Below are 25,581 nucleotides of genomic sequence, written 5' to 3'. Positions count from 1 at the left end.
CACCTTCGTGACTCGGGAAGAGGTGTGGCCCTCAGATTCTATTTACATACCGGATGTTTTCACTACCAGGGAAACCAGCTGAGCCTCTCTTGCGCAAATAGTCCCAGGCACACAGACAAAATGTGCGCACACTCAACACCAAACAGGAAGACTATTTCTGGTGACTGGTAACCCGTCAGGTAAGACAGACTTGATTCTTCTTCTTTGAGCCAGAATAACTTGGGTTTTCGTCTGACTTCAAAATTTGAATAATTTGACATACAGACCAAGTTCTGGAGTGCTTTAATTTGGATGAATTATTGGCTTTAAGAGGTGGAAGGAGAATGTTACGTCAAAGAGTGACCTCAGAAGGAAATGGTTTTGAATGAAATTTGTGTTAGAGGAACATCACATTAGTTAAAGTGCGTGGAAAAAACATGGAATATTCTCAATTGTTTCTGTTCACAAGGTTTCAGAAACTTTTTACTTTAGTTTCTTTACAGTCTGAGACTGAAACACAATGCTTACACTAGCTGTGGAATTTAGGGAGGGGAGCAAGAACAATGGTAATAAAGGAGCTAGATTTTCGGTCAGAGTAACCAAATCACCAGTTAGACAAAAGACCTCCTTGTTAAGGTTGTTAGATAATATCAACAGAAAACAACTTGTGACGCTAAGCCTTTCTAAGATTGTCTGTCTGTATTGATTTCTTGCTGTTACAGATTTGTCTCTGAAGAGGAGAGTTTCTGAACGATTGCAGCGTTGGTGCCTCTGAAGAACACAGTGGAAAACTAAAGGAAAGGAGAAGGAATGGGAGTTCATCCCTCACCTCTCTGACCCTGGAGAAGTCATCCAAAAGCCAAGAGGGTGATGGTTTCAAACTAATCCCTTAAGCCAACACGTTTCAGTCATGTTCACTCCCAGGAAAAACAGCCTTCCCTCGCCCAGCCTGGAAGACTCCTTCTTTCCTCTCTCCTCTTCCTCTTCGGTATCTCTCTTTGCTTTGCAGTCAGCCTCGTCCCCCGCTGACGGCGTGGACGGCGGGGGAGCGATAGAGACTGACCTGATACTGGCGGCAGAACTGGGACGGGCCTTGCTGGAGAAGAATGAGGAGCTGGCAGAAACTCTGCAGCAGAGAGAGAAAGAGGTGGAGGTAAGGAGATAACTGGGCTGAAGGAAAAATAACTGCACAGAACTCTTGTCTTTAACATAAACAGGAAAATACCTCATGAATCAAAATGTGAGTCAGTTTCAAATGTGTAAAAAGTTGCTGTTCCGTTGATCATACGATTCATTACTTAGGGTTTTTCCATCTAGGAAAATAGAAATGCGGTTACCCAATGTTGAGCCACCAATTGTTGACAAATAAGTCTGGAATGAAAGCTTTCTGCAACAGTAGGTGTTATGTTGTGTCACAGACAGAGTCCTCTCAAGATTTTTCCACTGAGCTTATCTTCTATGAAAACACTGAACGATCATTTCAACACTGGTTTGGGCGCTGTGTCTGGGTAAATGACGTAGAACAGAATTTCAACATGTTGATGTCTTTCTCAGTAAATATGTTTCTAATGAGGCTACATGAAATCCAAAGATTGTCCAAAAGCCAAACACCATTCACACAGTTACAGAGACCCTGAATAAACAGAAGTAGTTTTTCCCTCACAATCTATATCTAATGCAAGAAAAAGCACAATACTTCACTGAAGAATTAAGAGTTTTGCAGCTTGAATAATGTTTCATCATTTGAACAAGAGGCTAATGGTTCTTCTGGTTGCAAAGTGGCTCTTGCTAAAACGTTCTTCTTATGGATCCTTGGGCTCTCTTCAGATATTCTTCCCCTCCCAGTCCGAAACATCCTAAATTATCCCTTGGTTGGAAAGTGTGTTCTGAGTCTTAGGTTGTTTTTCAGGTGTGTGTCTACCATGCTCTGTGATGCATGGACAGACATTTCAACAAGATAGTTAAATACTGGAAGTATACACTCTTGTCAGATGAGATCAAAATTGAACTCTTTGGGTCACGTATTGCAAGGAGAAATGTCGCTGCGCATTGCTCCAAAAAATCCCATCAAACGCAGTTTGGAGTTTGGAGGTGGGACAATCATGTTGCGGGTCTGTTTTTCAGCAAATAACACCAAAATTGAAGAAATGTACAAGGACGATTTGTCACACATGTATGCAAGAAGGAGAAGGTGAAATGATTTATTTCCTTTGTTGTGTGTTTCCGATCAATGACAAATCAAAAGGATGATTTTGGAGTGCAGCAAAGATCACAATATCTTGGGAAGGAATCATTAATTTTTTTTCTATCAAAGCTTAGCTACAATTTGCTCTCGATTTCTTCCTTTATATATAACGTTATGGGTCACGCTTTATTTGTTAAATATATCCATGTAGACAGTTATTTAAAAATAATGAAAATCTTTTTGAATAAAGAAAACTAAATTGGTGTGGCCAGCCTAAACGCCCCTCTGAAACAAATATGTCTAAACGTTATTGTTTTGCAATTTACATATTCAAAAAAGAACTTGTTGCAAAACTTTCTAGTCCAGGCACCCCACGCTTTCCTAAATATAGCCCTAGCTGCAGGTTTCTCCTTATTTCATTTATGGGGAGACTCCTGATGATTTGCATGTCTCCCTTTTGTAGGCTCTGCTGCTGATATTCATACACTTTTTGTCAACCTCATGAAGTTGATTAATGTGCAGTTTATTGTCTCAGGCTTTACAGCAGGAGAAGCATGTCCTGCAGAGGAAGCTGGAGATGAATGAACTGGAGTCTGGGCAGAAGGAGTCAGAGCTCAACACAGACATAGCTTCACTGAGGGCAGAGCTGCAGAAATACCACAGCGAGGGGCGGGACCGGAGGAAAGATGACAGCGAGCAGATGACTCAGTTGACCAATCACAACCAGAGACTGGTGGAGCAACTATCTGAGGTTGGATCATTTTCACCTGTGTATTGAGTCACATCTGATTAACTTTTTTTGACTGCTATGCAGGCAAACAGGTTTCACAGCCTTGTATCTCCCACGTTTTCTAGGCTGTAACACTGGAGCACTCCCTGAGGACTGAGCTCCGCACCCTCAGAGAAGAGATGGAGGAGTCATCCTTTAGTCGAAATATCAGCTTCACTCAATTAGAAAATATGCAAGCTGAGGTATTAGAACTTTCTCATTGCTGTTAAAGTACTTTGCTGTGGAAAAGTATTTACTCCCTCACAGATTTCTCATGATTTTACTTCTTTTGACTTAACATTTTATCTCATCTAACAAATTCTATTATAAGACTAGACAAAATTTGAGTAAATACCAAGAAAGAAATAATTGCCCCTAAACCTAATAACATTAGCATCGACTGCCGTGAAGCGTTTTGAATGACTGTCAATTACTCTGCCATAAGAATGCCAATCCTCTATACTGAATTATATAAAAATATCTACACAGCAGAATATGAACAAGCTGTTTCAAGTGATGCCACAACATCTCAATCAGATAAAGTCCAGACTTTGACTAAGTCAATCCAAAACCCTCATTTGTTTTTTTTTTAAAGCCATTCAGAGGGGAACCTATTAGTGGGTGTAACCCAAGTATGCTTAACTTTAAGGTCACAAACTGACGGCCAACTACTCTTCTTCAGGGTTTCCTCATCGAAGGCAGAATTCATGGTTCCACTAAATACTGGAAGTCATGCAGGTCCTGAAGCAGCAGGAATCTGTAAGGGGGCAAATACTTATCCCAACCCAAATTAGCACTTTGTATATTTTGTGCGGGGAAAAAAATTAAAGGTCAAATTATTTATGAAATATGTCCAAATAGTGCAATGTTGCAGTGAATTATTTCAGTATTGCAATGCAAGATTGCCATATTCAGGTATTTTATATTGCTATGCAGATTTCCATTTAAATAGAACTAAAACATGATTTAATTAACATTTAAGAATAAAAACTCAAATATTATTATTTCTGTTCACCCACATTTGATGCATGAAAAAAGTAAATCTACATATAGTCAGAAGTTTAACGGAAAGCTTCTCACTCAATTCATGGAAAAATGACAATGCTCGTCTTCATTCATGCAGAACAGAGTATTGCAGGAGCGGCTGTCGCACATGGAGACGCAGCTAAAAGCTTCAGAGGAGGACAGCCAGAGGCTCCGTGTGGAGAGAGACGGACTGCGGGACAGACTGTCAGCGCTTCATGTCAAACTCACTGAGAAGGAAGCTGAGGTGAAGATCCGGCATTAGTCACAACTGTCCTAATAATAATAATACCATTCATCACTAACAGAAATAACTAACACATCTGCTTTAAAATCCTACACAGTCTGCCTGTTTGCTTCTTATGGTCTCTGTGTGTGTGTGTGTGTGTGTGTGTGTATTTTGTGTGTGAACATAGATAGAGCAGGAGCAGGGGGTTGTGTTTGAGTTACGCACCTTGAATCGCTCTTTACAACAAAAACATCTGAACCTGGGAGAGGAGAGCTTCCTGGGCAGTACACACACACAACCTTTGTCTCTGCTCAGTGAAATTCAGCAGACACAGGTACTCACAGATACACACATACAGTAACTTTATTGTCTGACCTGGGAACTGTCTGCTAATTCTGAACCTCTACTCACATCCCCTATGTTAGAAGTGTCTGGTACTAACACGTGTCCACAATTAATTTTTATTGGAAACCTTGCAGAGATGCCAACATATTGCGACAAAATCTGTGTAAACATTTTGTGCTCTTTATGTTTCCTGTTATTTATAGGCTACAGAGGCTCTCTTGGCTCACTCCTCAGCGCTGCAGGCCAAAGATGAACAAATACAAGCATTAAAGGACGAGGTCTGTTAAGAGCTACACATGAATTCAACATTCATTAAAGCAGCAGGTCACCAGAGCAGAGGATATTGCATATTGCAATTAGCGAAAACAGAAAAAAATTAAATGAAAAAGTCCCCCTTCAAGACAGTAAAAAGTAAAATAATGTTTCTAATGTGTGTTCAATGGGAGGATAATGTGTGTTCAATGGGAGGATCATTTTTGAGACAGCAATGTAAGTTTTGATATCTTATCATACAAAGTTGGAATTATTACAGGATGTGTATATTGTTGAAAATGATGTCTTAATTCTTCTATTAGACAACTGGTGTTTTACAGTTTGTATTTTATATAAATAATCCCAAGATGTATTTAAAATAAAGTGCTGAAACTTTATTATTTTCTGTCCTTGCAGCTCCAGTCTCAGGAAAAGGAACTTGAGTCTCTCAGGGAAGAAATTAAACCCTTCAGAGGAGGAGAAAATCAGAGCTACAGGTGATACTGCAACACAAAACGCCCCAGTGTTTTATTAGACATTATCTTTAATTTATAACAAAAAATAAATAAATAAAGGCTAATGGTATTTTCTTTTCTATCCAGCTCTCTGGAGAGTGAACTGGCCAAAGTTCGTCAGGAGAAAGAATCGCTCACTCAGCAGCTTCTCAACACAATCAAACACAAGGTGGTGCTGTCTCAAGAACTGGATGCCTGGCAGGTGAGTTTGTTGTTTGTGTAAAGATTTTATTTTGAACATGTTCAACTTGTAGATTAAAGTAAATAGTTATCTATACAATACTAAAATATTCAGAAAAGTGGAGGAGGAGGCACACTCGTTTAATCCTCTCCTCTACACATCTATGCCAAACTTCACGCACACACATGCGCACCCACACAAATACAGAAACCTTCAGTGCTAGGTCTTACAATAGAGTAATAAAGTTGTAAAAGCTCGATAATGTTTGTTACAAGTTTGAAAACATATTATTGGAATACTAATGATTGTGTCATAAAACGTTTTCTTATTGGAATGTGGAACATCCTCCAGTTATGATGTAAACAATGTATGTTGTAGCAACAATTCTGTTGATATAACATGATAATGTTATCACATTACTGTAATTTAATTTTTTGTGTTGCAAAATGAATTATTGTGTAGCCTATTTGTTATAAAGATATTCTTGGATTAATAAGCTTTTCAACTGATAATGCAATACGATTATTTTTCTTTTCCTGAGGCAATAGCTCTATGCTGCCATACTAATAAACTCCACCCAGATCATATTCATGAAATTTTCAAAACAACCGTAACTGTTGTCCGTTCTTGACCGTGGTACCACTTTCTTAAATGTGGTACCGTAAGAAAGACCCAAAACCAACCCCTACGGAACACCACGACTTCCTCAGGGAATACAGCCGAGTACTCTGATTTATCTCCTTTCAGTTTCCGTTTTTGATGATTTGAAGCTACAGTAACTACGGTGGTGTGCACTCCTAATGATGTCCTTACATCAGTATTTTCTAAAATCTACCATTTTGTCCTGCTGCAGGAGGACATGCGCTTCGTCATCAATCAACAGGTGCTGCAAAGGGAGGAGGAGAAGAAGAAGAAGGAGGAGAAGCAGGAGAAGGAGAGCACTGTTGGACTCCATAGGAGCAAGTCTTTGAGAGTGAGGGGTGAAGGAGGAAAAGGGTTCTTTTCCTCTTTATTCAAGGACAAATAAGACACAGCCTGTTGGCAGCAGATGAACACTGATCAATATCGGCAATATCAGCAAGTTAAATGTTTACAAATGTAATATCTGAATGTACTTTTCTGTTTGTAAATATGTACAGTATATTAATAATTTTAAACTTTTAATAAAAACATTCAAATTTAATGTGTTTATTTTCTGTAATCTGCATACAGTCTCCTCTGTTTTATGTAAATAGGGGAACAGACTGTTTCCTTCATTATTCTATTTAAATTTGTGCACTTCAAGCAGGAAGAGCTGATGGTCAGAAGGTGAGGATAAGATTAGAAGAGCTGAGATATTATTTTTTCCTGCTATGAATCATGCAAAACATTATCTCAGAGAAAGAGCTAAAAATAAGCATGTGTCTCTGTGTGGTTCATAAATGTGAAGGGGAGGGGGAATTTTGATCGGTTTCTTGAACATATGACCAATTATATATATATATATATATATATATATATATATATATATATATAATTATTATTTTAGATGTTTTAGCCTCTAATAGACAAAATGAGAGCATTTCTATCTTTTCTCCAAGAATCACTTGCTTTGTACGTTTGGAGTGAGCACTTTAGTAAATATTTTTCTGAATTGTCAATAGTTGCCAGAGATTTCTAATTTAGTTGACCTGATCTTTTACTATGTCAGACCAACACATGAACACACTTTGACCTAAACCATTCCACTGTGACTCAGATGGATCTTTTAATAGGCAGAAGACCAAAGGTTATCACATAAATAACATCTTTATTAAATCATGTCAGAAAAAAGTACAGTCATCTTGTTCTCCAGTCCAATGTCCTGTTAAGTGGATTATACATTACAGATTTAAAATATTTAGAATTTGTCAAATAGAATTTGTGTTTTTACAGGCCTTTTTGGGCAAACATATAAGAGACAAATCTGTTTGTGCATAGACGCCCTCAGATCCATTTGCTTTGCTCCTCTGTGTTTCTTTGGGGATCATACTAACATCAGCTGCTGACAAATATTCATACAGACCTAATCTAGCTGTATTTATTCCATTTGGGAGCTAAAACTTGCTTCAGGCTGGTGATTTTGTTCTTTTTAATGCCAGACAGTGCTTGCAAACCCATAAAGCCCGAAAGATAGATGCCACGAAAATGTTCCATCTTTCGATTTTGTTGTTTGCAGCTTTATTCTCGACCACTGACTTTGTGAAAAATGGAAAATACCATAATTTTTTGAATTTCTCTTTTAGAAACAGCTTTCAGAACAATCTACAATACATAATTTCAAGATAAATCATTAAAATGGGAAATACATTTTTGTTATTTTATGTATATATTTATACATTTCTTCATGACTACCGACATTGTAAAATTGATACTCTAAATATACGGTACAATTTCACTTTCAGCTTTCAAAGTTCAGAGGGTGATGCACCCTTCTAAAAGTAGCATCCATTCCTCTGGCACAGAGCTTTCCCCATAATCAGAAAACATCACCTTGTTATTGAGAGGTAGGTTGCAAGGTGAGATACATGGAGTTAAACCAACAGGAAGAGTTTCAGTGCAAGTGATGCACCCTTTAAGTCAGTGCATTTTAAAATAAATCTCAAACGTAGGTCTCTGGATTGATGTCCTGACATTCTTTTCATAATTCCAGTTTGAGCATGTGGAGGGTCATCCCACGTTGACGCCCAGGCCGACCTGCAGCTTGTCACCTTTGTGGTTCACAAAGGCTCCCATAATCAGGGTGGCAGGAAGTGGGGTAAGACGCTTCTCCAACACACCTCCAATGATGCACCGGCTGTTGATCATACCTGAACGTTTGCCATAAAAAGACGCCTGATACACTGATTTTTTTTGGCACTAAGCAACCTTAGTTAAAATCACCTTAGACTACCTCGAAAAACCATGTTGGCCTCCGGGAGATCCATCTGGTACCCAAAGGAGGCTGTTGTCTCCTGCGTCCTGGTGCTGGCTTCAAACTCCACCCCAACTTGGATCTGGCAAAACAAATTTTCCCTTAGCATGCTGCACACAAATAATGAGCAAATAACAGCCAGGCTGTTAGTGTTCATACCTGTTTGTTGGCTCTGTGATAGTAGCTGGCATGGGCGCCGCCTTTGCCAGCATTAAGGGTTGCAACCCAGTTTGGTCCTGTATGGCAACAAAGTAAAATAAAGAGAAACCTTTTGAAAAATATAGGTATAATACATCACATCCCAGCTTTTCACCAGCCTTGAACACATAATTTCCACTTGCAAAACCAAAGTGAGATGATGCCGTAGGAAAGTCTCAAAAGTCGAAAGCGCAGGCAAGCTGATCCATGCCCTCGTATTGACCAATCTGTGTTGGCGATTTGTGCACGTGTATTTTTAGATTTGTATGCGTAATTTATTACTACTTGTGTAGTTTGAAACATGTAAATTCGACAAACTGTTTACACATATGTGAATCTTGAGGTACGCATTTATGCATTGTGTTATACACATTTGTGAATTATGTGTTACATTTACAAATCATCCTGTACGCATCCAAATTTCATTGTGCGCTTTGTGAATCTTTATGACACTAATTTAGCTCTGTACGAACACCACTGGAAGCTTGTTAGTGGTGCAAATCATATACTTTAATGACGTGAGGGCATTTTGTGTAAAAATCTGGCGCTATTGGTTAACAGAAACTGAAAAAGGATCATTGGCCTTTTTGTGGAGCATAATTAAAAGCTGCAAACACAAATATGATTTAGCAGACACAAAATCTGCCTTTTTAAGTTAACGGGAAAAAATCCAACAGAAAATCTGAGGCACACGTTCAAGAAAAGAGAACACAGGAAAGGAGCTTGAGAAATTATTTTGAGATAATTGATCAAAGATAGCCCTCTTTATTGTCTCCAACCTTATAAAATGTCAAAACCTATAAAAGTGGAAAAAACAGCATCTCACCTGAGTACTGTCCAGCCAGAGTCAGAATTCCTCCTTCCTCTGCTCGCCCTCTGTGGTACACCAGTTCTCCTCCCAACACCAGGCCAGATGACACACTCTGCAGGAAGTGTGCTACCAGAATGACTGCACACAAGAGGCATATAATAAAAATTTACCAGAGAGACATTATGGAAAAAACCAGGAAAATGCTACAAACTGTGCAAATTGCTAAGTTTTACATAAAATTGACACATTTAAATTATGTTTTACATCACCAAGCAAAAATTTAAATGCATTATATATTGTTTAGATTTTTAGTTGCGACTTAGCCATTTCTCACCTGACTCTCTGAGGATGTCTGGGTTGGCCACTGTCACAGCAGCGGTGAAGTCGCTCCCTCTGTACTCAGTTTCAAACTGCCACGTTACGAACTGAGACTGCTGGGTCTGAAATACAGTTCAGGCTGTGAGCTTCTGGCAAAAAAAAAAAAAAAAAAATCTGCACCAGTTTTTAAAGAAGGATCGGACTTGTATGGATGCTGCAAATGGGCCCCAAAAGACACCGGGAAACTCACCTGGAATACCGTTCTGGCTCGAACGCGCTCGGTGAGATGAAGGAGAGCGTGAGCGTTCAGACTACCTGAAGAGTCCATTTCACCAATCAATGCTGGGGCGTCCTAAAATTGGATAAGACAAGGAAAATCTATTTATTTACTTAATTATTACTGTAACTTCTAAAAAATGATGTTAACAAAGTGAGGGTTCCTACAGATATGCTAAGTCAAAATGTTATACTTTTCCAGAATCAAACTGGATGAAATACTTCTACAGTATGTGTATCATTTATTTAACCCGTGTTAAAAACAAACCAGTTGCACTGGTTATTTTTAAGGTTCAGATATTAATAAGGTTTAAAATAAAAGACTGCAAATATAAATGTATTTGGGTAGTAGGTTTTCTTATTCCACACTTATCCTAAACTAAAATTCATAATTTTCTAAACTTTTCAAAACTAAACAGGAACTCTGAAAAGCAGTAATAATTTAAAAATCCGATTATTTGGGTCCAACCTTGTCCTTGCTGTAGTCGTCAGACTGCAGATGCTCCACGTGGAACCGATAGTAGGAGGGACTAACAGCACTGAGGTGGAGGGTATGACTGACCTGGAAATAGACTCTTTACTTTAGTCAAAGATAAAAAAATATTGTTTCAAAATATAAATGTAAATAATGAAGAGTCACCTTAAAAAAGCTACTCAAAGTTTTATTGATAATCATCTTGACACCCTCAATCTGATGAGGAAAAACATCTGGCGGGGTCAAGGAAGAACAACAAAAATAAAACATGAATAGAATGGTAAACAGCACTGTATAAAGTATTAATAGCCTTTGAGCTTTTCCACATGTCACAACTTCAAACCTCAATATATTTAACTTGGATTTTTTTGTGATAGGCCAACACAAAACAAAGCATAATTACAGAAGGAAAATTCTATGTTTTTTTTCCAAATAGAAATTCTTCCCCCTTTTAATCTAATACTCCTAAATGAAATACAGTGCAACAAGATGCCTTCATCAAATGTTTAAATGGTGTTCACCTGTGCAAAATTAGGTATAAATCCAGCTGTTTTGTGAAGGTCTTGGAGACCTATTAGAGAATGTTAGTGAACAAAAAGACAAAAACATAAGTACGTACATAAAGGGATATGACAAAGAATGAACGGTGTGACATAAGCATGACTACGTGCTATTTTGTGTTGGTATATCTCATAACATCCAAAGAAAACACCATTGAATTTTAAGATTTTGATGTTATGAAACGTGCAGGGGAGTGTAAGTCATAGTGTTCACTCCACAGATCTTGATTCATCAACCTAAAGCTACCTTTGCAGCTCCTGTGGAGAGAGTGAAAGCTGCCAGGGTTGGGTAGGCGCCCATCTCTCCTCTCCCAGCGTGGTGGACGGTCCCAGTGGGCAGGATGTGCATCCCAGCGAGAAGGAAGGTGATCCTTGGAGAAAGGCCAGTTCTGATGGCCCGGATTGGAAGACAAAGCCAGAACACTGCCCATGTGGGCACAATGCTTCCTAAAGGACGTAGAGACAAAGAGCACATTTATGACACATTTATTTTGCATACCTGCTACCTTTACAGGCACTTTTATACAGCTGTAATGTGGGATCCTGCATGACAACAAGATAAGCAGAGCATAAACATAGCAGAGTTAGCCACAGATAAAATAACTAACAGATTTGTCCCAAAGCCCCCAGAGAGTAGCAATGCAGAATGGATTGTGTGGAAAATTTAAACGGATAAATAGGAAAATTATGGCTACAATTATGAATGAGATAGACAGGCACTGGTTCCATGACTAAGTGCAGCAATTCCGTTAGCTAGCATGACCTTAGCATCAGTAAAATCTGGCATGTATAGGTGAATACTATTTCATTATAAACTCCTAATGTAATCGGGGTACCTTAAAATCCCGAGCGAAACTGGGAACCGCACATCAGAAACACTGTCAGGGGTATTTACTTCCTAGATAAACGAATAACGTAAAATATGCGAACTGATGCTGCGGATCAAGTGATGCTGTAGATTCCTCCCTGTTCAAGATGCGGTGACTCGCTCCTGCGAGTCCTTCCCTCCATACACATAATTATGAACACGAGGGCTAAAAATTAACGCATTTCTATGCAACGATGAGAAAGTCACAGCTATGACTTATTTTTTTTTTTTTTTTTATTTATAGGACCATTATTTGGTGTTTTTAGGACGTCAGAGTTCAGGGGAAAATTGCGTAACGAACTGGGGATTTGTTTCCCGTCGGACAATTTATGTGCGACACCAGCGTTGGTTGCCACAGGTGACTTCAGTTGTAAGTACCGCAGCAGCAGCCACGGATCCAGGAAGGTCATTTGTTTATCTCTAAAATAAAGTGAAAATAGCTATCAACCAAAATGTGTCCGTTTTAGATGCTGAAACGCTGGAGGTTTGATTAAAAAGGCAGCTGGTGAGTTTTTATTAGACCGTTAAGCAGCAGGACAGAAAGTGGTCTGTCGCTTGTCGTCGTCTCATTATTTCTGCCTGAGAGCATCAAAAGCCAGAACAACGTCAGAGCAACTTGTTGGGGGAAATTCATAATTTAAGCCTCTCTTCTCGGGTGTGTGTGACATGTCGCCTTCACGGTCCATTCTGCTGGTTGGAGAGGGGAACTTCTCCTTCTCCTCCTCAGTGTGTAAGTTGGATTCTGAATCGGGGAGCAACATAACGGCCACCTGCCTGCAGCATCAAGAGGAGGCACTGCGGCACGATGGAGCCGCCGCCAACATCCAGACCATCGAGGACTCTGGTACCGAGAGCTCCAGTATCTGTGGCTGCTGTAGCGGATTTTATTTTGGACTTTTGTGGTTACTTCTCGTCCTTGTTATTCAGGAGGAAGTGTCCTGTTTGAGGTGGATTGCACAAAGCTGGGGGAGTGCGCCTTCCTGAAGGGCCATGTGTTTGACCGAGTGGTGTTCAACTTCCCCCACTGTGGGAGGAAGAGCGGGGTGAAAAAGAACAGAGAGCTTCTCAAAAACTTCTTCCTCAGGTAAAACAGCATCTCACGTCATCTTGTCCTCACATGCAAGGGGGTTTCTACACATTTTTCACGTCTAAATACCAAACTTCTCTTGACTGAAGTCAGCACAGTTCTCGCTCTGTACTAAAAATCTAAACTAACTGAAAAAGAAATTCATGGTGAATTTATTCACATATTTTTTTTATGATGGATGAATGGACAAACAAATGGATGTTAGACAGGATGGATGTTCATTTAATGGTTGGATGGACAGATGGTAGATGCAGCTATGAATGAATGGATAAACAAATATGACTGAATGAATAGATGGAGGAACCAATGTATGGATGGAGGAGTAAATGGATAAATAAGTGAACAGGAGGATGTGTGAATGGATGGATTGATTACAAATTGATGGAGTTATGAATGGATGGATGGATGGATGGATAGACAACTGGATGGATGAACAAACACATGGATAACTAGATAGATAGACAAATGGATCAATTGATAAATGAATAGATGGATTTAATGGACAATAAAAAATAGTCTAAAACTGTTTTTTTTTTGTTTCTCCAAGCATATTCCGACCTACCCCTTTTGATACTGAATAGCACATGTGTCAACTCAAGGCCCCGAGTGTCTAATATTTTTCAGCTTTAATGACGTCCTCACGAGTTCTGGAAGATGTCAAATTTAAATTCCTATTTTGAAACTTCCAGTTGTGTTGAGGTTCTGGCCGAGGACGGAGAGGTTCACGTCTCCCTGTGCAACGGACAAGGCGGGACTCCGGCGGACCAGCCGAAACGCGAGTGGCACAACAGCTGGCAGGTGAGTGCCATGGCAGCCGAAGCTCACCTCATTCTCAGCGCTGTGCGACACTTTGAAAGTGACAACCTCCCAAGCTACAAGTCCACTGGATACAGGTAAGAAGTCAAGGTGAGTGTTGAAGTGTAGGATTGTGTGTCCTCTGCGTGTTTGCGGTGTGCGTTTGGGATCCAACGTTGTTTAACAAGCGTGTTGCTGTTGTGCAGGAGCCAAGATAAAGGCTTTCATGTGGGAAAAGCTCTGCTGCATGTGTTTTCACGCAGCGCCCCATTCACTCCTGTCCAGATAGTTCAGATGGAGGAGGTTGTTGAAGGGGAGATGGTCCACTATAACATACCAGCTGAGCTCAGTGATTATGTATCCAGGTACTGGAACTGATAGACTTTTATGATTTGTAGTGAATAAGCAAGGAGGTCTTATTATCTCTTTTTTTCTCCTTAGAGGCTTCCTCTCCTCAGATTCCATCCATCCTGTCAAGTTGGTGCAAGACTTTCTTCTCAAAGGGTTAGGGGAACATTGGCCAGTGTCCATGAAAAGAAACCCTTTCCCACACCTCATATCAGCCAAGCAACTGCAGACTTGCTGCCATGATCTTGACAATTTGCAGTACTACTGGATCCACTTGCTTCAGAAAGAACTCACCTCGCAGGCTCAAGAAGACGATGCAGTTTTCTCCAACATAAAAGCCACTTCACCTCCTACCAAGGCAGACAGAGTGAGGAGTAAAGGCACTGAGAGTTTACAGCCTGTGTGCTGCCATGATTTTAATTTGGAAGTGGAAGGGGGTCTTTACCTGCTGCGTCCATCACTGCTTCCTCAGCTGGAAGAGCTCCTCATAAACAAAGATATTAGTGGTAATGCAGAGTCTCAAGAGGAAATTGATCAAAGTTCTGAGGTTGAGGGCAGTGAGGCGGAAGAAGCCTGTGACGGCTATAATGGGCCTTCTAGCTTATTGTTTGGTATTAGTGGAGTGGTGTTCAGGAGCGTGCCCATCAGCCTTTGGGCTCTGCCTGCCTTTCACGAGATTCTCCTCACAGGTGTTTTCCCTTTGGAAAATGAGCCCGTTAAATTGATAGGACATGAGCTGGAAGCGCTCCTCTCTCCCTGTGGGGTCTCCATAGTTACAGAAGAGAAAACCCTACATCTGGTGGCTCAGCCAATGGGTTTGATCGGTAAGGTGTTTGCGAGCAACACAGCTGACGGCAACAACCACGTCACTGTCAGTGCATCTCTAAATTTAGACCTCCTCGCTGTTCTCTTGTTCTCACTGCCTGACTGGCGTCTGCTTTGGAGTCACGACCCACGCTTCCTCAAACAGTTTTCTCTCCGTCCACCACCAGGGACGTCTTTTCAACCTTTTTCACTGTACCCAGAGTCCTTCTCCTTTGACATCAGCTTCTGGACGGGGCCGGCGTGGGAGGAGAAAATGTTCCACGCTATTGCCCGAGAGGCTAGCTGCGGAACTGTGGAGCAAGTTAAACTCATCGACACATTCTCGCACCCTGACCTGAGTCAGACCAGTTATTGTTACAGACTCACCTACCACTCACACACACACGCCCTGTCACACACACAAGCCCTGACATTTCACAAAGAGCTGGAGGTTTTGCTCTCGTCTCGTATGCAGGTCACAGTCAGGTAGCACCTCACGCAAACTGTTGGGAGACATTAGAATAGTTCAGACATTTTAGTTCTCCACATGTGCTTTTAGCTGGAAGAAAATTTATTAGAAAATCTATAGTCGGATGTTTACAATGGTTGAAAATGTGGTTGTTGTGTTATGCATTTGAAATGTGACTGAAATCATCCAGTGTATGTTTGTCTCATAACCATAAAATAAACCTACTATTGAAGCTGAAATGTTGATCGACTGAAAATTATTATAAAATAGAAAATGTAGATAATTTTAAGGCTTTATTTCTTATATGTTAAAGATATTAAGCAAATCCTCTCAGCCCCCAAAAGAAATAGTTTCATAATTATATTCATATTATTTTGATCGTTGATATTAAGAAAAAATATCAAATTAATAATATTAATGAGTACAAGAATTTTTAAAAAATCTGTCAATAACATGTTCACATTGGAGTATAAAGAAGCAAATCCTATTTAATTTCCCTCCTCCACTTTGTCGTCATCATCTGTTTATTTTCAATCCAGTAAAGTTATGAATGGATGAATCAATGACTGTGAAAAAAAGAGCATTTCACTTTACAAAACATGAAAAAGCAAAGCATTTCTTAAACACACGTATATGTCACAGAACTAATTATTTACAAATACAAACTTACTGTTTGTATTTGTTGCACTACTGCCACCTACTGGAACTACTTAGGTTCTGCAGTCTACAGTGAATCAATTTGACTACTGAGCCCTTTTCACCCTGTCCAGTGACATAGTCCAACCTCTTCTTCTCTGGTTTTCACCTATCACTTACAAAAAGTATGTGCTTTTTATTCAATATTAAGAAATTAAACTCTGCTGCTCATATTGTTATATAGACACATTTTTGTTTGCTTTTAATATGTTTGCAATGCAGCCACCATTCTTTCTCTATATGTCATTCCCTTTATTATTTTTGAAACTAAATCACTAGATTGCAGCTATGTATTGCTTAACTTGCTTGATTCTGTTGCTATTCTAAAAAGCAATTGTAACACAGCACATTTGTAAGCCGTCTGACTGGAGTGATTATGCTGAAAAGCCCGAACTTGAAGTGTTTTTATGCGTCATTGAATGTGGAAAAGTGTATCACAAGATCATAATGTTCATCAATACAATGATCACCTCCCGATGCAGCCTTGTAAAGAGAGATAAAGCATTAAGAAAGATTTGTGTAAAAATTCTTAACTTGTGATAAGTCATAACGAAAAGATTGGGCTTTAAGTTCCAAATACATCAGCGGAGAAAGATGAAGCACACTCATCCAGGTTATCATTCATGATTATAGAACCGCCTCTGTAAATTATGACTTTGTGGATTAATATGGTGTATGGTTATGTAAACTCGAGGGTAGATTTATATATTTGTACATAAAGCCCCATTTTTAGATTCTCTGTACACATCAAACTCTTAAATAATTCTTTTAATTTAATTTTCCAAGTTATATAAAGAAAACGAACGCTTTATTCTTGCCTCATATCATAATTATTAATATTGATGCGCTACACGACGTCTATGAGAAGAAGAAACGAGGTTGGGCTCAATAACCGAACAGAGACGAAAATGACCGAAGCGCGACTCGGCAGAACAGCGCTGGTGAAACATGGCGGCCAAGGCGCTTCGGCAGCGAGCCAGACGAGGCAGCAGACAGGATGCAAACAACGTGAACGTCCCAGCCGAAGCCCGGCCGACGAAAGAAGAGAAAGGCACCGATGAAAGCAAAATAACAGAGACCCGGCAAGAGTGAGTACGAGCCCGAAGAAGAGAGGTTTGAGTGTACGGCTCTATGGAGTGACTGACAGCTAGCTTTGCCAGCTAGCTACTTCATAGCAAGTTCCGACCATAACAAAGCGATAAAAAAAAATTGCCTAGGTCCACTGCATAATTAATAAGACTGTCTGCTCACGGTAATAAACCCCCAACGGACAGTTTAATTATAGCGCAGCTCCGCATTGTAGATCTGTAGCTGTTGCGGTTCAATAAGGTTTTTTTTTTTTTACCTGATCAGATTCATTCATTCTCCTCAGATGCCACGGCACATTTTTATAAAGGTAACAGCTTGTCGGTGTCAATTCCAGCGCTACTGTCATGCCAGCGACTGTTGTTTTTGCTCCCTCACTGAAGCCATCTAGATAAAATGTTGACAGCTTTGTGGGATGACGTGTCTTAATAATAAGGCAGCATTGGATCAGCTCTGGGCTGCATATCTAATCCGATCTAATGAAAGATGTGAAACAAAGAAGACTTGCGACACCAATCACATCCTTCCAACACAGAGCATGTTAAATACTATATACCCACTTTAATACTGGGAAAGCTCAGATATTGTTTAGTCTTTAGAGGAAGGCTTTTACGAATGAATATATTATCAGGACATGCAGGATTTCCGAATAAAATTACCCTTTGTAGACACAGTAAGCCAGGTATATTAAAATATATTTTGCTGAGATATGTGCCGACTGTGCATAGGCATGGCCAAGGACCAGATTTTCACAATGTAGTCTAGAAGAAAAATACTCCTGCTTGTGAGGTAATCATTTGCTTTTAAAACAAAATGAAACCATTATTACTGCTGACGAGTTAACCAAACATTTTCTCTATTACAGTGCTAGTAATGTTATCTATCACGCTTTCATTGGTATTCTGACATTGATATATAAACCTTAGGAAAAATATGAACAATAAAAAAAAATAGGATAAGCACTCAAACTGAAGGAGGGAGGAAAAAGTGTATTGTTGACCTGATGTATGATTATACTTATTATAAACAATATTGAAGTATGCTGCTGAGACATACTGTAATATATTTTTGTTTTCTGGGACACAGTCTTTCAGGCTCTTCACTAGTAATTGTCTCTGAGATGTACTTTGTTTATCATTGCAAGTTTATTTATATTTTTAAGTTAAATCATTTTGACAATACAGTTTTAATTTTGTTCTGACCGATTTTTAAAAAGAAAATAAAGGTAAATGCATAGTTAATCATTAATTAGTAAAACACTGCAACGAGCACAGTGCCCACGTGGAGCGCAATTACATTTGATTTGAAAATAACTTTTTCTAAGTTATTTATGTATTTTTTAAATACGTTGTTAATATTCAACAACCTTTTAAACATACTCAGTGCGTTCTTCGAGTCTTATGCATGTTGACTGTAAACAAGTTTTAAACGAGGATGTTTTCTTTTTTCCAACAGGCCGATAAGTCGTGGAGGGCAGGTGTGGGCTCCAGAGGGGTCGACGGCATTTAAATGTCTCCTCTCTGCACGCTTTTGTGCTGCTTTGCTCAGCAACATCTCAGACTGTGATGAGACGTTTAACTACTGGGAGCCTGTAAGTTCCACTTTCCGAAAGAAAATGAAGTCGTTAATAAAGCTAAAAATTAGCAAAGTTGCCTCAAAACCTATCTTCCAAATTTTGCATAGTCTCCATTTCAATTGTTTTTTTCACGTTGTGTTTCCACAGATGCACTTTCTCTTGTATGGGACAGGAATGCAAACATGGGAATATTCCCCACTGTATGCCATCAGATCCTACGCTTACTTATGGCTGCATGCGCTCCCTGCTTGTTTGCATGCCCATGTTCTACAGACTAACAAGGTAAGTATCACAAGATGCAATGTCAGTTTTTGACGTTTACTTTTTAAATGTTTTGCTGAGAGTCATCAAGAGTTTCGTTCATAATAAATGACCTGCGTTCACATGAACCTCAGCCTTACTATTAGAACAATGTTTTTAAGAACTCTGTCTTTTTAAATATAGGATCTTTTCATGTAAAAATACACACTGTTGCAAATCACGATGCCAAAACATGCACTTTGATTTAAAACTTGTGTTTCAGGTGTTGGTGTTCTACTTTGTGCGATGTGTGTTAGCATTCTGCTGCTGTGTCTGTGAACTCTATTTTTACAAGTGAGTTTGTTCACCTAAATACAAGATAGTAATATAGCACTTTGAAATTATGTTAAGTTTTACACTGCCTGGTTAAAAAACAATAAAGACAACTTATCATGCCGCCATGTTTGAACTGATCCTCTGCAGAGCGTCTCATTCTTTAAAGTGCTGCTTTTTTTGCATGAGGTCCCCACTGAAGGTTTCTGCTGATATTCATTTTTGGTAAACTAAAGGAACAGTCAGATCCTTTCAGTATCGTGAGATTTTCTTTCGTTTTTGGCCAGGCAGTGCTTGAATGCAGTTTGTAAGTTGTATGGAGTTGAAGTAAAGTATTTGATTTGTTTGTTTGCTGTGATGCAGGGCAGTTTGTAAGAAGTTTGGTTTGCATGTGGGCAGGCTGATGTTGGCATTCCTTGTACTGAGCACGGGAATGTTCTGCTCCTCGGCAGGTTGGTCAGATTTATTCCTAGCTTATCAGGCTTTATTGTTTGACATATAATTGCTGCAGCTTAATAACCTACCTATTATGGAAACTAAAAGCTAAAGGAATACATGTTCTGTCTGACTTGATAAATGACCTGGGTAGTGGGTATTTAGGTTTTTCCGAACATGACAGTCTAGGTGGGGCTGGCACATTGTACAATTATATAAGTTAGTCTATAATTAATAATTACATAATTTCTTCTTATATCCATCTGCTTACAATTTGAAACAGAAAAATTTCCAACCCCAGAAAACAGCATCTGTGTAGCCACCATTTCTTAGATTCCAGGCCTTGTTTACTTTTTAAAGTATTTTTGGGAATACAGAAACATGTCCAGAATGTTTCCAGTTTTGTTTGGCTGAAATTCAGAAAATTCTAAAAATGAAAACAAATATATATTTCTTTTTTAAGGTGGTTTTCCAGAGCACTCTCTTTGTCTTTAAGACTTATAGTTGCACAAGTTCAATACGACTTGCTCGCTCCCTGCTCCCTCAATTTGCTTATGCAACCAAAGTTTAGATGACATTAATTCAGTTTGAATTATTCTATGTATACAGCATCAATATGGAACAAGAAGCCCTTTAGAAGACCAATTTAAATACAGATATTTATAGTCAGACTAATACAATCATGAAGACAAATTCAGAGTCAGTTACATGCATTCCAATTTTGTCCTCGTTAGAAAACCATCCAGTCAAGTTTAATTTATTATACCAATTTGCAAAGCGTAAAGAAACTCAGCCGATGGCATCGAATCCCTGATGCAGCAGCAATCCCTCTTTCTGGATGAGGATGTGGTGACAGTGGATTTGTATCTGTTCATTAACCATAGCATGCTACGACTCTCTTTTTAACAAGAACAAGCCTTCAGTTAGTATTCTTAGAATGTGGTATGAGTCTTTGACATGTTTTTGTCAGCTTTTTATTCCTAACCATTCATAGTTTCTATTTTTCTGCTCTTTTTCCTCAGCTTTTCTGCCTTCCTCTTTCTGCATGTACACGACCCTGATTGCCATGACGGGGTGGTTTCAGGACTCGATACCACTGGCTGTTATGGGCGTGGCCGCCGGTGGAATCGTTGGCTGGCCATTTTCTGCCTTGATTGGGTAAGATGGAAAATAGTAACGCTCCCTTTTTAAAAGTAAAATTCAGAATATCTGAATGGCGGCGTGTTAATTATCATCTGTGCAGGTTTCCGATCGCGTTCGACCTGCTGGTGATAAAGAGGGAGTGGAAGAGTTTCTTGATCTGGTGCGCTCTTGCTTTGCTTCTGCTGCTGGTGAGAACGTTCACTGTAATATGTTGTGAAATAAATAAACTTTTAGAAAAACCTCCATCTTGTCTTTGAGTCAAACTAGAGAGAGATTGCATTTTGTTTTTCAATTATACAGAAAATTACACAGAATGCACTTTTTCCATGTTTTCTGTGTTCATAAATGAAGAACTGCGTAATTTATTTTTGTCTCCATCTTGTTCACATTTTCAAGGTCCCTTTGGTGGCAGTGGACTCCTTCTTTTATGGCAAACTGGTGATTGCTCCACTCAGTATCCTGCTTTACAATGTCTTTACAGAACATGGGCCTGATCTTTACGGTAATTTGCACAAGTACATCACAACCATGTCTCATTTTCTTAGTCGCATTCCTTTAAAAATTATGTCAGAAAAATAAACAACTCAGGGGAACATTATAATTTAATATTTCAATAGAATGCTTTAAAGAATCTGAGAATGTTGTTTGTGAGGAACATGGCTCATTGTTTAGTGCCAGGATTTAATGTCATAACGTTTTTAATGGCTGCTTTAGAAAAGTTTAGTGAAGAAAAAAAAGCTGACCTCCATACTTCAGCTTGCCGAGAAATAAATGAGGCATGATCATTTTTTATTATGTTTCAATTTGAAATAAAAATAGTGAATTTAAGTCAATTAATAATTATTCATAAATGTCTAATTTATTTGATACACAATTTAAAATTAGAGGTGGACATTAATGAAATGATTTTTGTTTATTAAAATGTCAAATCTGATGCAATTATTTCAAGTTTTTTTTTCCCCTGGTAAGTTTCCATCTTATTTTAGATTATAAAGTGAAATCATTACCTAATTTACAGAATAAATTAAACTGTCTCTATACATAACAACTTCACCTCAGACCAGTTCTTGATTGTCCTGCTGCATAAGACCAAATTAAAAATTGCAACTCGTTTATCATTTTTAACATCTCATGAATTCAGATAGCTAACCATTAATTTTCACATCTAATTATTCAGATTAAAATAAATTACTAACTTGTATATAATTGTATTTAAGTAATAATAAACAAAGATTCTACTGCTTTATTGTATTTTTTAATCATAGAAGAAGATGAAATACTGAACAGAGCAAACATTAGATCAAATGTATTATCAGATTACATATGTCACATATTACATGTTATATTCACATTTAATGTAGTTGCATATCTTCATCATAGATGCCTTGAAATAAATTTTTGATCTGATGGGTAGTTGTAACATTTAGAGCGACTCACAGTTACGTGATAATTTGACTCTGTTTGTGTCACTCTGTTCTCAGGTACGGAGCCGTGGCATTTTTACTTTCTGAACGGAGTCCTGAACTTCAACCTGGTGTTTGTTTTGGCGTTGTTTTCCCTGCCGCTCACCGCTCTCATGGAGACGCTGCTGCACAGGTTCAATGGTGAGGCCTGACTCATTTCTTTTCTGTTTTATTTTTGTTTTAATGTTTTAATGGTAATCGAAGCACTCGGGTTTCCATTTGTGACTCATGACGTTTTTTTGCAACAAGATCTCACTTACAGTGTCACAATTACAAACATACCCATTTGCTGGCGCTTTTCTGCACATTAGTTCCCCTTAGTTTAGGTATAGTTAAACATTACACATGGTTAAAGTGTTTGTCTGTACCAATAGTCAGATCAGATTGTGATTTAACATGTTGCTTTATTGTTTTTTGGGGGGGTTTTGCAGTTCAGAACCTGGGCCGCCCATACTGGCTCACTCTTTCTCCCATGTATCTGTGGATGTTGGTTTTCTTCACTAGACCTCACAAGGAAGAGCGCTTTCTCTTTCCCATCTACCCTCTCATCTGCCTCAGTGGGGCAGTAGCGCTCTCGTCTTTACAGGTATAATTTGCTTTTTTCCAAGTGTATGGCTTAATTTTTTTGACAGTGTTTAGGCAGATAAGGTATCCTAGTTTATTTTCCCACAGAAATGCTACCACTTCCTGTTCCAGCGATACCGACTGGAGCACTACACCGTTTCCTCCAACTGGCTGGCTTTAACCACTGTCGTTGCCTTCACAGTGCTGTCACTGTCTCGCTCTGTCGCTCTCTTCAGAGGTTTGTGCACAAACAAGAGTCTTGGAAGCAGGCCTATCAGCTCAATGTAAGGTCAGATTTTGTTTTACGTCGTGTTTACAGGGTACCATGCTCCTCTGGACCTGTATCCAGAATTTCACCGCATCGCCAAGGATCCCACGCTGCACTCCGTCCCCGATGGCCGACCAGTCAGTGTGTGTGTTGGGAAAGAGTGGTACCGCTTCCCAAGCAGCTTCCTTCTGCCTCACAAGTTAGCTCTCATTAGTAACACATTTTTTTGCATTTCTGGATGTGATTGTGAGAAAATCTTAAAACATCCCTTTTGTTAACAGAAAGACATGATATAAGTAATAAACCATCAAGTGTGGTTGCAGGAGTTTTACCAAAAGATTGCTAATGTCACAGGAATCCCACAGTCTTTATAAACACAGAAATAAAATTCTAATAATAGTATATTATGGAAAAATACAGCAATTTCTATATTTTATTCCTCATCTCAATGCCAACAAGTTCCACTCATTCAACTCTAAATCCATTTAAACTTTTGATCATTCATCATCTATCCTGCCATTCATTCATCCATCTGCTACTTGTTTCTCCATCCACTCCATTTGTCAATCATCCATCCTTTCTTCAGTTTGTCCATCCTCTAGTTGCCCATCCATCTCTCTTTGCTCTCTTTAAACTCTGCAGAAGTATCTTGTGTAATTCCATGGTTAACTTTTGGATTTATAGGTTAATACGTACCAAGAGTGTATTAAATCTGGTATTTTCATGAGACAGATGTGACGTTAGTTTCAAATAAAATACTATTGTCTAGATTTATCTTTTTCCTTAAGCTTCCTGTGTGTAGGTATTTAATTGCCTAAACCACTTCTTCTGCAGTTTTTGCTGCCAAATCATAATTATCTCCTCTCATAATTATCCAATTACCAGATCAGTTTTGGAAGAAGTCTTACATAAAAAATACTTTTATTTCTGTATCTGTTTTAATAATTACAGTGGATGATTCTTATCTTTTCTGCTAAAAGTCTAATCTTTTTCTGTAGCTGGCAGCTCCACTTCATTCAGTCTGCGTTTAAGGGGCAGCTTCCTCAGCCGTATGCCTCTGGGCCTCAGGCCACGCAGATCATTCCAGCCAATATGAACGACCAGAACCTGGAGGAGCCTTCCAGATATGTGAGCCCCTTAGACATAATGATGTTTGGCATTGCGTAGGTAATAGTTTCACTGACCCGTGAAAGTTCCTTTTTGTGCAGGTAGATATAAAACAGTGCCACTATCTTGTGGACTTGGAGACGGATGAGGAAACGCCACTTGAGCCTCGCTACTCAACCAATAAAGAAGAGTGGTCGGTCATTGCTTATAAGCCTTTCCTTCAAGCTTCAAGGTACTTTGACAGATTACTACAGACTTTCTGACAATTTCCAGTTGTTCTACACTTGATATTTAAAATAAACATGCTACTTTTCTATGTTTACAGAAGTTAAAAGACGGATGCATGTTTTAATAAGGTTGTTTTTTTTTTTCTCAGATCCTCTCCTCTCTTCAGAGCTTTCTACATCCCATTCATATCAGACCATCACACCACCTACAGGCGGTACGTGATCTTGAAAGCACGGCGACAAAAGCAGCCTCGTAAGCGGGCCCACGGCTGACACTTGGTCCTCATCCTTCTCCCTATCCTATCCAAGATTATTGAAAAAAAACAAAATTTGGAGTCGGTTACATCCGATCCACGCAGCCGGTGTTTGTGTGTCAGTGTGCATGTGGTGTGGTTTGTGTAAGAAAAAAAATGTGTGAATTAGCGGACCCTTTAAAGATGTCACGTCTGCTTTGGGCTGGAGCGATTGTCAGAAGATGTTCTGAATGGAGATGTGATTGCCAATCATCAACGGAGGTTTTTTTTTTTTTTTTTACTTTTTTGTGTTTGTTTGTACATTCATGTCTTAAAGGCATAAGCAGAAACTGGATTTTACACTAAATCAACCTTAAGAGGCCGCGGCACAACAAATCCAACTGTTCTCTGTTTATGCTCTACTTGAAAACGTTGCCTGAAATGAAGAAATCCTCTGAACATTTGATCTGAGTTATGTGTCGTCTGCTTGTCTGGAAATGGTAAATGAATGAGGGTGTGCTGTTGACAGAGTTCCTACACAGTCTTCTCCTTCCAGTGTTTGGTTTTGCAGGTTCCATCGTTGAAGAGTGACCACTGCAAATATTTCTTCCATAAATCCATGGTAAAGTTTGGTTTTTGTATGTCAAAACCTTCTGCCAAAACATTGACCAAACAAATCTGGAGAAGTATGAAATTTGGAAATGACAAATGTGTAGGAAAACTGTGTTGATTTAACTTGTGAATAATGTGAATAAATTCATGATTGACTGTGAGTGCAAACACTTGATGAC

General features: G+C 39.0%; 4 protein-coding genes across 10 annotated transcripts; 3 read left to right on the top strand and 1 right to left on the bottom strand.

Annotated features, from left to right (window-relative positions):
* The first annotated feature begins 79 nt into the window (after window positions 1-79).
* bicdl2 (BICD family like cargo adaptor 2) lies at window positions 80-6,661 on the top strand. 3 transcript variants are annotated; one of them, XM_028032212.1, is made up of 10 exons: window positions 80-179; window positions 702-1,132; window positions 2,700-2,915; window positions 3,020-3,136; window positions 4,057-4,203; window positions 4,373-4,519; window positions 4,734-4,808; window positions 5,200-5,279; window positions 5,385-5,499; window positions 6,332-6,661. In XM_028032212.1, exons 2-10 carry the CDS (start codon window positions 890-892, stop codon window positions 6,503-6,505), a joined length of 1,314 nt encoding a protein of 437 aa, XP_027888013.1. In that variant the 5' UTR covers window positions 80-179; window positions 702-889; the 3' UTR covers window positions 6,506-6,661. The 3 variants fall into 3 exon arrangements, with proteins under 3 accessions (XP_027888013.1, XP_027888015.1, XP_027888014.1); XM_028032213.1 differs by lacking the exon at window positions 80-179 and adding an exon at window positions 186-615; XM_028032214.1 differs by lacking the exon at window positions 4,373-4,519.
* A 545-nt stretch (window positions 6,662-7,206) lies between these two features.
* LOC114153573 (mitochondrial import receptor subunit TOM40B) lies at window positions 7,207-17,600 on the bottom strand. Of its 3 annotated transcripts, none has more exons than XM_028032216.1 (10): window positions 17,461-17,600; window positions 11,296-11,495; window positions 10,654-10,721; window positions 10,483-10,575; window positions 9,988-10,089; window positions 9,754-9,859; window positions 9,435-9,557; window positions 8,570-8,646; window positions 8,380-8,492; window positions 7,207-8,306 (listed from the first exon to the last, which is right to left on the bottom strand). In XM_028032216.1, the coding sequence occupies exons 1-10, from the start codon at window positions 17,472-17,474 to the stop codon at window positions 8,204-8,206; spliced, it is 999 nt and encodes a 332-aa protein (XP_027888017.1). In that variant the 5' UTR covers window positions 17,475-17,600; the 3' UTR covers window positions 7,207-8,203. The 3 variants fall into 3 exon arrangements, with proteins under 3 accessions (XP_027888017.1, XP_027888016.1, XP_027888018.1); XM_028032215.1 differs by having other exon boundaries at window positions 8,390-8,492; XM_028032217.1 differs by lacking the exon at window positions 17,461-17,600 and adding an exon at window positions 11,885-12,158 and having other exon boundaries at window positions 8,390-8,492.
* On the top strand, window positions 12,274-15,658 carry fdxacb1 (ferredoxin-fold anticodon binding domain containing 1). 2 transcript variants are annotated; one of them, XM_028032203.1, is made up of 5 exons: window positions 12,274-12,760; window positions 12,844-13,000; window positions 13,693-13,801; window positions 14,084-14,163; window positions 14,240-15,658. In XM_028032203.1, the coding sequence occupies exons 1-5, from the start codon at window positions 12,583-12,585 to the stop codon at window positions 15,438-15,440; spliced, it is 1,725 nt and encodes a 574-aa protein (XP_027888004.1). In that variant the 5' UTR covers window positions 12,274-12,582; the 3' UTR covers window positions 15,441-15,658. The 2 variants fall into 2 exon arrangements, with proteins under 2 accessions (XP_027888004.1, XP_027888003.1); XM_028032202.1 differs by having other exon boundaries at window positions 13,693-13,896; window positions 14,005-14,163.
* alg9 (ALG9 alpha-1,2-mannosyltransferase) lies at window positions 17,004-25,563 on the top strand. 2 transcript variants are annotated; one of them, XM_028032204.1, is made up of 15 exons: window positions 17,004-17,203; window positions 18,657-18,792; window positions 18,925-19,059; window positions 19,301-19,371; window positions 19,714-19,802; window positions 20,808-20,943; window positions 21,029-21,116; window positions 21,325-21,430; window positions 22,410-22,532; window positions 22,823-22,977; window positions 23,064-23,193; window positions 23,275-23,422; window positions 24,222-24,351; window positions 24,432-24,562; window positions 24,707-25,563. In XM_028032204.1, exons 1-15 carry the CDS (start codon window positions 17,064-17,066, stop codon window positions 24,828-24,830), a joined length of 1,842 nt encoding a protein of 613 aa, XP_027888005.1. In that variant the 5' UTR covers window positions 17,004-17,063; the 3' UTR covers window positions 24,831-25,563. The 2 variants fall into 2 exon arrangements, with proteins under 2 accessions (XP_027888005.1, XP_027888006.1); XM_028032205.1 differs by lacking the exons at window positions 17,004-17,203; window positions 18,657-18,792; window positions 19,301-19,371; window positions 19,714-19,802 and having other exon boundaries at window positions 18,941-19,059.
* The last annotated feature ends 18 nt before the right edge of the window (window positions 25,564-25,581 follow it).

Source organism: Xiphophorus couchianus, chromosome 11 (genome assembly GCF_001444195.1).
Source record: "Xiphophorus couchianus chromosome 11, X_couchianus-1.0, whole genome shotgun sequence".
Classification (NCBI taxonomy): Eukaryota; Metazoa; Chordata; class Actinopteri; order Cyprinodontiformes; family Poeciliidae; genus Xiphophorus; species Xiphophorus couchianus.
Note: the sequence above shows the minus strand (reverse complement) of the source record. Positions and strands in the feature narration are given on the sequence as shown.

Excerpts from the sequence above, each read along its gene's own strand:
- fdxacb1 (XM_028032202.1), top strand. The coding sequence starts at position 12,583 with ATGTCGCCTTCACGGTCCATTCTGCTGGTTGGAGAGGGGAACTTCTCC. Across the intron at positions 13,001-13,692 it reads CTCAAAAACTTCTTCCTCAG|TTGTGTTGAGGTTCTGGCCG; the intron begins GTAAAACAGCAT and ends TGAAACTTCCAG. Across the intron at positions 14,164-14,239 it reads CTCAGTGATTATGTATCCAG|AGGCTTCCTCTCCTCAGATT; the intron begins GTACTGGAACTG and ends TTTTCTCCTTAG.
- alg9 (XM_028032204.1), top strand. The coding sequence starts at position 17,064 with ATGGCGGCCAAGGCGCTTCGGCAGCGAGCCAGACGAGGCAGCAGACAG. Across the intron at positions 18,793-18,924 it reads CGTTTAACTACTGGGAGCCT|ATGCACTTTCTCTTGTATGG; the intron begins GTAAGTTCCACT and ends GTGTTTCCACAG. Across the intron at positions 22,978-23,063 it reads TAGCGCTCTCGTCTTTACAG|AAATGCTACCACTTCCTGTT; the intron begins GTATAATTTGCT and ends ATTTTCCCACAG.
- LOC114153573 (XM_028032215.1), bottom strand. Across the intron at positions 8,647-9,434 it reads TCTGGCTGGACAGTACTCAG|GACCAAACTGGGTTGCAACC; the intron begins GTGAGATGCTGT and ends GTTGCCATACAG. Across the intron at positions 8,493-8,569 it reads ATCACAGAGCCAACAAACAG|ATCCAAGTTGGGGTGGAGTT; the intron begins GTATGAACACTA and ends TTGTTTTGCCAG.
- bicdl2 (XM_028032212.1), top strand. The coding sequence starts at position 890 with ATGTTCACTCCCAGGAAAAACAGCCTTCCCTCGCCCAGCCTGGAAGAC. Across the intron at positions 1,133-2,699 it reads AGAGAGAGAAAGAGGTGGAG|GCTTTACAGCAGGAGAAGCA; the intron begins GTAAGGAGATAA and ends TTATTGTCTCAG. Across the intron at positions 5,500-6,331 it reads AAGAACTGGATGCCTGGCAG|GAGGACATGCGCTTCGTCAT; the intron begins GTGAGTTTGTTG and ends GTCCTGCTGCAG.